This window comes from Rhineura floridana, chromosome 3, assembly GCF_030035675.1.
Source record: "Rhineura floridana isolate rRhiFlo1 chromosome 3, rRhiFlo1.hap2, whole genome shotgun sequence".
NCBI classification, from domain to species: domain Eukaryota; kingdom Metazoa; phylum Chordata; class Lepidosauria; order Squamata; family Rhineuridae; genus Rhineura; species Rhineura floridana.
Window position 1 is genome coordinate 226,020,097 of NC_084482.1, and position 12,183 is coordinate 226,032,279.

Below are 12,183 nucleotides of genomic sequence, written 5' to 3' on the forward strand. Positions count from 1 at the left end.
TGGTCTCCCACCAGGGCAGTCCCAACCTCTCTGCCGTGTTGCCTTTCTGCCTGGTAAGCGGTATTGATGCCCCTGCTGGAAGGTCATTGCTGCAGTGCCACCCCATCAGAAAAGCTACCCCAGTAATCCTGGAAGTGGGGCTGGGGAGGGTCATGGGGGTCACCTAAGCTACTCATTATCTAAATCTCCAAGATTATGGTCTGAAGGCACATGAGGCCAGCACCCTGTGGATGCTAAGCAGGGTCAGGTCTGATCAGTGCCTGGATGGGAGACCGCCTGGGAACTGTATGTAAATCGCCTTAGGTTTCTATCATGAAAAGAAAGGTGGGGTATAAATCTCAATGGGCTAGCAGTGGACGCAACCCATGAGCCAATGGTTCACCACAAAGAAAAAAATCACCTAGAAAACAAGGATGTGTAGGGATGTATTTATTTATCTTAGCAGAGTGGAGTCTGCCATCACATGAGCCCCAAGGTGAAACGTTAGCACCCAGTAAGGATGTGCTCGAAATTTGCAAAATTCAAATTTGACATGGGATTTCCTATTTATATGCTCTCTTTTTTGTCCACATGGATCAGGGGTTTTTTCTAGTGGTTTTCCACGGCTGATAGGATTGTTTCTGATTGTTTCTAAGCCTTTCTTTTTAATCCTTATTCTTATTTTTCATTTGATATGATTCAATATGGGCACATTCTTGTTCAAAAGTTGTGAAACAAACAACAGTAAATGTTGTTGGTGATGATGTTAAGATGCCTGAAGTGTGCACTATTTCCTAGAAAATAACTGACTATGCAAATCAGTTCGGGTGATCCCAGATGAACACTATCAGCATTAACACTGTTGTGGCTGATCAGATAACTAGTGGGAATTGGACTTGATGGCCTTATAGGACACTTCCAACTCTACTATTCTACGATTCTATGAATCAGCTTGTGACAGAGCAATGCACATGAAACATTCCCAAGAGATCCATGTGGACTTAATTACTGCTGAGCTGGACAACAATTGTCAAAACTAAATATTTTAAAAATCAGATGACATCCTTCATTTTTGTGGTCAAGTGCTCCTTTGTATTCAGATCAGGCCTAAGTACAATAATGTAGCACTTCGGGATGAAGATGCAGCCCAGGAGCCCAGCACTGGAAGCCAAGATGGAGAAGACCTGCACGGCTACCATGTATTTCCCCTTCGTGCTCAGGTAGGTGGGCACAAAGGACACCCAAACACTGCAGAAGACCAGCATGCTGAAGGTGATCAGCTTGGCTTCATTGAAGGCCCCAGGCAGCTTCCTGGCCATGAAAGCCACCATGAAGCAGATGGCAGCCAGGAAGCCCATGTAGCTGAGGGAAACATAAAACATGGCGACAGACCCTTCATTGCATTGCAGGATGATCTCTCCAGGCAGGGAGTGCATGTCGGAGTCTGGGAATGGGGGAGAGATGCCCAGCCAGATGGTGCAGATGACAACTTGGACACTGGAACAGGAAATGACAATGGAGTTGGCCAGACTCTTCCCCAGCCATCTCCTCGCTTTGTTGCCTGGCTTTGTAGCCAGGAAGGCTAGCACCACAGTGATGGTTTTTGCCAACACAGAAGACACGGCAACTGAGAAGATGATGCTGAAGGCCATTTGTCGTAGAAGGCAGGTCACTTTCTTTGGCCGGCCAATAAACAGGAAGGAGGACAAAAAGGAGAGCAGGAGGGAGACAAGAAGGATATAGGAGAGGTCCCTGTTGTTGGCTTTCACTATTGGAGTTTCAAGGAATTTAATGAAGATTCCTAACACACAGCCTGTAATTAAGGATAAGAATAGGGCAAAGGAAGGCAAGAGGATCCCCAAATGTTCTTCATAAGCCAGGAAGGTTATGATCTTTGGGATACACTGATCTTGGTCCTTATTTGGATATTGATCTTCTGGACATTTGGTGCAATGATCTGCATCTGGGAAAAAATTGTTTTAAGCATCAAGAGTGTCTTCAGTGTCACTGATATCCATAATCATCTAAACCATTTTGAAACAAGATGCTGATCTATTTTTATTTATTTATTTAGTATTGGATTTATATCCCACCCTTCCTCCCAGCAGGAGCCCATGATGTGGGAGAGGTTTATTCATTGACTTATTTCATGCCTTCTCCCTTGAAGTCACCCACCTTCCTGAGGGGAGAATGTTCCTTCTGCACACGGAGCACAACCATAGCAGCAAGTTGGCTCTCCTTCTTGAGCAACCTTGGAATATCCAGGGGGACAGCTTTTGGTACACCTGGAGCGAGGGACGGTCTAACCATAAAGAGAAGAAGGGGCGTCAAGGGGAAAGTATTTATGTCTATGGAAATGGGTTCCATCCACACCTTCCCAGCCAGAAAGGGACCAACAGCATCTCTTGTTCCCCTGACCCCAAGTGATCCCAGCCTCCTTTTTAAGGAAGCGCTATTGATGCAGATCGACATGGTAGGAAAACCTCTTTGATGTATTTGCCTGTTTGTTTCAACATTTATATGCCACCTTTCGATACAAAAAGGTACAGTAACAAAAGAACAATCCTAGAATAACAGTAGTAAAATCACAGCATCAGGAAAACACACTGAAGAAGTGGAGGAATTAAACAAAGGCTCAGCTGAAAATGCTACCTAAAATTGTATCTTGAAAACGACTACTACTAGTGGTACGAGTAAGTACTACTATGAGTAACTACTACGACTACTACTACTACTACTACTTCTACATACTATTGCATGAGGGGGTGGCTTCCTGGGTTGCCAGTTCCATATTCAAGAGGACTCTACTTCCTCAGGGTGAAAGGGATTATAGTTACAGTTCCATGTGAATTACTCAAGAAATTATTAGAGCTTAAGAAGCGTCTCCTGCCTTGTTAAACCACTTGGGCCACACAATGGCTTCTGGGTTAATGGAGAACTTTATGCCAGCTGACGCTCCTCTCTCTATACTCCCCACTTTCACTCTGACCCGAGACTCATTGGGAAACATCACCCAGTTCTCGATATCGTAGGTGGCTGGCAGCTTCCCCTTCTCATCCAAATGCAGCCCACCCATGGAAGTGTTCAGAAACCGGATTTCTCTCAGGAAATGGTGAAGCTGGAATGACAGGGGGGAACATCAGCATGAAGACACATTACGAAGCTGTGTTGGATATCTCAGCCCTGCTCACTCTGCGCTCTCCTGAATTGGGGCCGGTGCACTTCTCTTCTAGACTATAAGCGCTCTTCAGAGTCTCTATTTCAGTGATTAAGACATTTCTAGACCACCTTTCATATGAAGTAACAAGGCGGTTTCCAGAATAGGCTCAATACAAAAGGCAATAAAATACTTTTTTAAAAAAGTCACAAATACCACAGATAATTACATTTCTTGTCGGGACAGCATTAAAAGCTAGTGCTCGAGGATTCCCATGTGAATAGGCAGGTTATAAGCAGATGGTGGAACAGCATTTCCCCAGGTGTCTGTTGTATCTATAGGGAAGGTTATTCCATAGGATGGGGGCCACTGCAGAGCGGGCCCTTCACAGGCAGACAGTCAAGATCAGCATATGAGAGTGACGTGCACCTATGCAGAGTAGCTCCTCTACCTCATGTAGATGTCTGAAGGGAGGGAGAGCTTTCACATGCAGGTTTCCCTGTGACCCAAAACCTGAATCACTCAGGGTTCCAGATTGTGTGGAACTCTGCACATGCGAAGGCTCTTATCTTCAGGCTGCAACAGTTTTCAGTACCATTTACACCACCCCAGAAAAGAGGACACTGTTTGGCACATGCTAATTTATGGGTATAGATGCAACTTTAGAAACAGGTACTATAGAATCATACAATCATAGAATGATAGAGTTGGAAGGGGCCTTGTAGGCCATCGAGTCCAACCCCCTGCTCACAGCAGGAAATCCACAGCTAGAGCATCTCCCGCAGATAGCTGTCCAGCCTCTGCTTGAAGACATCCAGCGAAGGGGATCCCACCACCTCCCTAGGCAGTCGGTTCCATTGCCGGACTGCCCTTACTGTCAAGAAGTTCCTTCTAATGTCCAATCTGAATCTACGCTCCTGCAACTTAAAACCATTAGACCTAGTCCTACCCTCTGGGGCAGCAGTGAACAAATCTGTACCCTCCTTTATGTGACAGCCCTTCAGGTACTTAAAGGGTGCAATCATGTCACCCCTCAGCCTTCTCTTCACCAGACTGAACATGCCAAGTTCCTTCAACCTTTCCTCACAAGACTTCTTCTCCATACCGGCTATCATCCTCGTCGCCCTCTTCTGAACCCACTCCAACTTGTCTATATCTTTCTTAAAATGAGGCGCCCAGAACTGAACGCAGTATTCCAGATGAGGCCTGACTAATGCAGAATATAGTGGGACTATTACTTCCCTCGACCTGGAAACTATAGCTCTGTTTATGCATCCCAAAACCGCTTTTGCCTTTTTTGCCGCAGCATCACATTGCTGGGTCATGTTCAACTTGCGATCCACTACAATTCCAAGGTCCTTCTCACACGCACTACTGCTAAGCCGGGTATTTTCCATCCTGTACCCGTGCAATTAGTTTTTGTGGCCTAAATGCAGAATCTTGCATTTGTCTTTATTGAATTTCATTTTATTAATTTCAGCCCAATTTTCTAGTCTATCCAGGTCCTGTATTTTAAATAAAAGATAGATCTTCTCTTGCACTCAGGTCCTGCTTGATGGGCAACTTCAAGGCCCAGCAGAGACACAGAGGGGAGATAATTAGATGGGAGGGGGGGTTCTGAATTAACCACATTGGGCAAAATAATTGCTCTCTACCAGGAGTCTTACCAATTGGATTTGCCTTGGAAATTGGCAGTGTTGCCTCGTTATGAAATTTGACTTTGCAGTTGGGACAACGGATAGCGGTTTGCAAATAGGGAAAGGAAATACCTGCCATGGCTGTAGCCTTTGACGGTCCAACCTGTCTCCTCCCCTCCCCCTCAGCATCCACTTTGATCTGGGTGAATATGCAGCGTTTAAGGCGTGTGCCACGGTTTGGACACGGAAGTAAGTGCGGTAGCTGTCCTGGGACAGGGCTCTCTCCAGCTCCTCTTGGGGCAGAGTTTCCAGGTTCTCCTCCTCTGTGCACCTTGCCCAACCCTTTTCAGACAGTACATGCTTTAGATATGAACAACGAAATGCTTTCCACCAAAACTGTTGGAGAAGATAGGAATTTGGCCCATAATGGTCATGTTTGGTCCTTTTTTGGGTCTTCAGTACGAAGGTCAAAGAACCATGTATGTACTGGAATTTTTCAGGTGCAACAGACAAATTCCAGTTGATGTCATTGAAAGCTGTTGAGATCCAGACTTTTGCACCAATTTCTTTCTGAAGAAGTTCCTGTATGGCACTGATTTGAACCCATCCTAGGTAGGTATTTTGATAGTGGACACATACACTGACTTGTCTCCATTTGAGAGATGGTTCGATCAGGGGGAGTATGTAATATGAAGTTTGATGTATTCTTTCTAACAATGCAACACAAATCCCACTTCTTATCATCAGAGGTGTCAAGGCACTCACAAACCTTTCTCCACTGTCATCATCTGGAATAAAGAGGACGATCCAGGTCCATCTGAAGTGCAGGAGCAGCTTGACAATCCCCAGGCACTGTTCCTCCTCTTTGGGGACCATCCGGTAGACAAAAGAGAACTGGGTTTTATCCTCAAGAACCTGAGCAACAAAACTGATCTAGTGAGGAAAAGGAGATATTAGTGTTGGGTTTTGCTTTCAGGATGAGGAAAATATATTTATTAACCTAAAATAACTAATATCTAACAAAATTATCCTGGCTGTGGCTGATGGGAGTTTTAGTTTGAAACAGAGGATGCCAAGCAGGTGAAGGTGGGCTTTTGAAGAAGTCTTACACCTTGTCTTAGGCTGTAGCTCAGATCCTTAGTGCCCCCCCTTTTTACTTTCCTGGAAAAAAGGTGCATTTTATGCAGCTGGACTTCTGCACTGCCCTGTCATGCCCCCCCTTCATACCTGTGGGATTTTGTAGATGCCTGAGATGGCTGAAATCTCTTTTGAAATTACAGGATCAGTCCCTTCAAGAACAGCCAAGAGGCTGTTCCGTTTTCCACAACTATAGTTTGGAAGGCTGCTCTGCCCACCTGCAAGCAGGTTCAACATGGCATCGGAAGTCATCCTGGCATCGAAATAGTTCTCATAGAGGTTGTATCCCAATGAGATGTTAGGCAAGAGCCTGGGATCCTTGTTGATCTCCTGGATGGCGAACAAGAAGGACAAGATGTGCCAGTACAACCTATTTGTCACACTGCAACAAATGAATCAAAGTGTCAAACTACTATTCACCATTTAATGAAAACAAAAGGTCACATCATTTCTTTATCTAAGGGCCGTTCTAGGCAATAAATATCTCATAAAAGCTGATCCCCAAATAATGACGATGGGTTGCACCTCACAAGGACAGGGAAGACTGTGTTTGGCCACAGCATGGAGAAATTCATCAGGAGGGCTTTAAAGTGAATCCTAAGGGGGAAGGAGTCATGAACTTGGTGGTAATGACTAACAAAGGTTTGTGCACAGTAACAGGAACTGAGAGAACGACTCTAATGGGGCCCACAAATAGTTTTCATAAAAATATAGGAAGGAAGCCATGCCATAACTCACATGGTCTTCAATGTCTGTACACTAATGATCAGAGTATGGGAAACAAACAGGACAAACTTGAACTCTTAATACAGGAAATACAACTTGATAGGTAGAACTGAAACTTGGTGGGATGACTCCCATGACTGGAATACAGTGATTGAACGATGTAAGTTCTTCAAAAAGAACAGAAACAAAAGAAAGGGAGGCAGAGTCATGCTATATGTTAAAAATACATATCCCTGCACAGAAATGCAGAGGGATGAGATTGGTAGCCCCACCTAGAGTATGTGGATTAAATTAAATGGGGTAAGAAAACCACCAAACCATGGAGAAGATGAGGATAAAACTTTTGAAAAGTAATTGCCAATGTTTTGAGGAGGCATGATGTAGTAGCAATGGGATACTTCAATTGCACTGATATCTTTTGGGAGACAAATTCTGCCAAAGAGAACCCATCCAAGAAATTCCTGACTTATGTTGGAGATAACTTTCTCCTACAGAAAGTGACCCACTCCAGGATGCACACCTTAACGTGGTGAGGGGTTTGAGAGTGTTGAAGAAGCTGAGAGCAATGTCATCAAGCAGCTGACGAAGAGTCTAGACTCGTAGCAGGGGCACCAAAAGTGGAATGGTCAAAGCTGAGACACGAGACTAATGCATCCAGACTCAGAGGAAGGCAGTGGTAAACCACCTCTGAATACTGATTACCATGAAAACCATATGAACAGAGTATCCAAAATGCAACACGAGATAGTGCTGGAAGATGAGACCTCCAGGTCAGATGACACTCACCGAGCTACTGGGGAAGGACAAAGGACACGTACGAGTAGCGCTGTGACTAATGACGCAGCTGCGTCAAACCCGAAAGGAAGCCCAGAGGCTGATGCGCACATATGTGTATGGAGAGTCCAGAGTTGTACAACGCACACAATAGGAACATGGAATGTGAGAAGCATAAACCAGGGAAAGTTAGAAATTGTTAAGCAAGAAATGGAACGTATCAACATTACCATACTTGGTGTGAGTGAATGAAAATGGACGGGAATGGGACATTTTCAATCAGGCAACTACAAAATATTTTATGCAGGTAATGTGAAATTAAGAAGAAGGGGTTGCTTTAATAGTGAGAAGTGATGTAGCAAAAGCAGTTAGGAGCTACAATGCAAGGTCTGAGCGAGTGATACCAATGAAATTAAATGGGAAACCTATCAACATAACCATCATCCAAGTCTATGCTCCAACAGCAAATGCAGAAGAAGAGGAATTGGAGAGATTTTATGCAGAAGTACAGGAAGAAATTGATCACACACCAAAACGAGATGTGCTGATAATCATGGGGGATTGGAATGCAAAAGTAGGGAACAGACCCGAACTAGGAATTGTGGGGAAATAGGGCTTAGGAGACAGAAACGAAGCAGGAGAAAGACTTATTGAATTCTGTGAAGCCAATAATTTGTTTCTTGTAAACACATTTTTTGAACAACCAAAAAGACGACTATACACGTGGACATCACCAAATGGTCAATATAGGAACCAAATTGATTATATCATTGGTAGCAGAAGATGGAGAAGTTCCATACTTTCTGCAAAAACAAGACCAGGAGCAGACTGCAGTACAGATCATGAACTGGTAATATCAAAAATCAGAGTAAAGCTAAAGAAGACCAACAAAGCAATCATAATGCCAAAATACAATTTAAATAACATCCCAGAAGCATATAAAGATCAAATAAGGAACCGGTTTGAGGCTTTAAGCTTAGTTGACAGAGAACAAGAAGAACTATGGAGTGAAGTCAGAGATACTATCTGGGAAGAATGCAAAAAGACAATACCTCTAGTTAAAAAACAAAAGACCACAATGGATGACTGAAGAAACTCTTCAAATGGTTAAAGAGAGAAGGAAAGCAAAAGCAAAAGGAGATAGAAACAGGTCAGAACCCTAAATGCAACAATATAACCGACTAGTACGTAGAGACAAAGAAAACTATTACAATAGTTACTGTGTAGAAATAGAAGGGGACAACAAAAAGGGTACAACAAGAGCCCTGTTCCAAAAGATTAGAGAAATGAAAGGGAAATTTAAACCAAGAGTAGGGATGTTGAATAATCAACAGGGGAACACACTGACTGACTGAGATGAAATAAAAGGAAGATGGAAGCAATACATGTTAGCACAACTCCATTCAGACAGAGGTGGGGAATTTCTATCCAGCTCCTTACAGCGCTACCTTAAGGAAAGAGGCATTAAGCACTCTCTCACAGCCAGCTGGTCTCCTCACCAGAACGGAATAGCGGAACGTAGGAACAAATGTTTGCAGAACATGTTGCGTTCAATGTTACAAGGCAGCAGTTTATCTCAAGGGTTTTGGGGTGAGGCTGTTAGTATGCGAACCACTTGATTAATAGACTGTTCTCTAAAGCTGTTAACATGACTCCTTACGAAATGCTGTATAAAAAGAAACCAAAACATGCACACTTGAAAACTTTTGGTGAAGTTTGTTGGGCGCGTGTACCTGACAAAACGGAGGTATCATGGGTTAAAGGAATAATCCTTGGGTATGAACGTATGGCATACAGGGTGTGGTTACTCCGTTCTCACACAGTGGTCTCAAGCCGGAAGGTTACTTGTAAGAAACCCTTTGTACAAAGGAAATATGTAGTGACCCCAGAACACAAGGTAGAACAAGAGGAAGACCTAGTCTATTTTGGGAATGGTTATACAGTGGATAAGCCACAACACTTTTACTCAGAAGTAGAACAGGTCGAGCAACCTGAAGTAAAAGAAACAGTTCAGGACTGTAACATAGAGTTTACAGCAATGCCGAACAGCCCTCTTACTCCTCAAGTAAAAGAAGAGGCTGACATAAATGAAGGGGGTGAGCAGAGCCAGGCAGCAGTCCTTGAACTGCGTAGATCACAGAGATCTAATCTGGGTAAACCGCCAGATAGATTTACAATAGCCACTATACAAACCATCCAGAACAATAACGAACCTGTACAGGAAGACGATGATGTTGATGAATATACCCATCAAGATTATGAACAATGGTTGCAAATGTTAGATGGAGACAGTGACTGGAAACTCCAGATACTAAAGAGAACAGAAAAATATTCTAATCTTGATCTAACATGTCTAAACTGAAGTACTGTATGTAACATGTATCTATGTATACTCTGTATTATATGTATGTATGTGTAAACTGGAACCTGCATCGTACAGTAATCAAATTGAAATACAAGGGTGGGGAATGTTAGCAGTCACCATGACTTGCATTTTATGTGATTCCCATAGATGGCAGGTATAACAGGACAGGAATGGGTTAACAGCAACAGTTAACCAGACTCCAGTTGCATAAGGTTTACAGCTGCAGCTAATTAGAGCAATTAAGCTTAGGGGCATAAAAGAACAAAGGGTGGCTGCAGTAAAGTTGTGGGGTAATGAAGGAGTCGTATGCGGAAGGTGCTAATGTGTGTATTGTGTTTATGTATGCCGAGAAAGCTATTCATGCTTTGCAAGTAAAGCTTCTCCTTAACAAAGCTGTGGCAGTCTATCTGGTGTCTTATTGCTTCTACAACCGGGCTACTGGGCTACTCGCCTCTTTCTACAACTGGGTAACCACACTTTCTTATGCTTCAAACAATACACTGAAGAACACTATGAAAGAGATGCAAGGATGACAGATTCATTCTGGAGGAACGAAATGATGAAGAACCTGAAGTGAAAGCTGCTCTTAAAATACTTGGAAGAAACAAATCACCAGGAAGAGATGGCATACCAGTAGAGTTGCTACAAGCTACTGAAACTGAATCTGTCCAAATTTTGACAAAAAGCTGTCAGCAAATATGGAAAACAACGGCCCACAGACTGGAAGCTTTCTATATATATCCCGAATGAATGAATGAATTGAATGAAAAATCAGCTCATTGGAATTGTGGTGTTGGAGGAGAGCTTTGCACATACTATGGACTGCAAAAAAGACAAATAATAGGGTGTTAGAACAAATTACGCCAGAACTATCACTAGAAGCTAAAATGATGAAACTGAGGTTATCATACTTTGGACACATCATGAGAAGACCTGATTCACTTAACTACACTTGCAACCTTTATATCTGGCCATCAGGCTGAGGACAGAGGAGGATGCCATGCACTGGCATTTGTGTTTAAACTATCAAGAAAGACCCGTTTTAGCTACAGACTGTTCTTTCAGTGGAAATGATGGTAGAATCCCCTAATTATCCCATCATATCTGATTCTGTCTGGAGTAGATGCTGCGTCAGTGTTCATGAAGTACTCAATCGTTCTTCAAAGGCAAAGAGGGGTCAAGTGGGGGGAGTGTTTTGTCAGAGATGCCCAGTAATGGGGACTAGAAAACAGGGACTGTCCTGGTCATTTGGAGCAAATGGAGTGAGGTGAGGAAGCACCAAACACATTGGTACATCTTTACTTACAGATGAAGCTTATGAATACCTTTTCATCGACTTCCACTGATGAAGAAGTCCCCTGGGCTGTATTTTTTAATTTTTTATTTTTTATTTAAAGCATTTTCATAATGCTGTTTGGCCAAAAAAGCCTTCCAGACCAGCTTACAAATGTCATTGTTAAGGAGGTCCTCGGGCTTATAATTTCAAAAGGCATAACACAAAAGGAAAAGTGATTTGGAGGAAGGAGGAAAGGTTTAATTTAGCGAAGAGGGATTTGGACATGAGCTGCTGCCCTAAGAAGAAAGCCTGTTCCCTCCTCCCTCTGATGCCACTCCTGGCATTCACTTGCCTGCAGGGGGCTGCGTGTCTTGTGTGCCACCCTTGCCTCTTGTCTGCAGATGGGATAATTCACTGTTTCTATTGTGGCAAATTTTCAGGGATGAAGAGAGCCGTCGTCCAGCAACATCTGAAAGGCCAAAGGCTCCCCTGCCCTGAAACAGGGGCTGTTTCCCTGGGAAATAGAAAGTGAGGCATAACATCCATCAGCATATAATTACTTACGAAACAAAACTGGTGAAGGGGACCTGGGAAAAGTTGAATGGATGTTGTGCAAAATATTTCTTTGGAGTTGTGATCCCGCTAATGAGGAAGTCTCCAGGCCGGTAGTAATTGAGTGGTTCCCTTGGTTCCGTCTTCAGACTCAATTGGCTTTTCACCTCCTGGTTCCCACAGACTCCATGGGGCGTCAGCTGCAGAAATAGCAGCAGAAGCAGCAGGGAGATCATTCTGGCTCTGCCTCCTGCACCTCTCTTGTGAGTGCAGCTTAATAAAAGAAGCCAACCCCCAGCCCTTTGCGAGACCAATGCTGCATTCGCTTTGCCGATGCGGGAGATGTTCAGCTCTGGCTTCAGAGCAATTAAACTCCCCCCACTCAGGCAACAGTGGCATAAATAACCTCATGCTGCCCTTGATTCTGATGTTTGGGCAACCTCCAGAAATATCTCTTGAGCTTCAGCAAGGGCAAACCACCATGATTTTGATAATTATAAGGGGAAGAACGTTCATGCCTGCTACCTGCTCGAGTCTTTGCGTGGCTCGAGGGGCAGGTGCAGAGCTGGAGAAAAACAAG

At 43.7% G+C, this 12,183-nt stretch overlaps 1 protein-coding gene across 1 annotated transcript; it reads right to left on the reverse strand.

Moving 5' to 3' along the window:
• Positions 1 to 1,031: 1,031 nt before the first annotated feature.
• Positions 1,032 to 11,839, reverse strand: LOC133379079 (vomeronasal type-2 receptor 26-like). Its single transcript, XM_061613689.1, has 5 exons — positions 11,771 to 11,839; positions 6,001 to 6,240; positions 5,539 to 5,706; positions 2,950 to 3,097; positions 1,032 to 1,942 (listed from the first exon to the last, which is right to left on the reverse strand). The coding sequence occupies exons 1-5, from the start codon at positions 11,837 to 11,839 to the stop codon at positions 1,032 to 1,034; spliced, it is 1,536 nt and encodes a 511-aa protein (XP_061469673.1).
• Between the last annotated feature and the right edge of the window lie 344 nt (positions 11,840 to 12,183).

What these genes read in the sequence shown, in the direction of transcription:
- LOC133379079 (XM_061613689.1), bottom strand. Translation starts at nt 11,839, where the DNA reads ATGATCTCCCTGCTGCTTCTGCTGCTATTTCTGCAGCTGACGCCCCAT. An exon ending in GCATCTACAAAATCCCACAG is followed by an intron (nt 5,707 to 6,000) that starts GTATGAAGGGGG and finishes TTTCCTCACTAG; the next exon opens with ATCAGTTTTGTTGCTCAGGT. An exon ending in GGTCAGAGTGAAAGTGGGGA is followed by an intron (nt 1,943 to 2,949) that starts GTATAGAGAGAG and finishes ATTTTTTCCCAG; the next exon opens with ATGCAGATCATTGCACCAAA.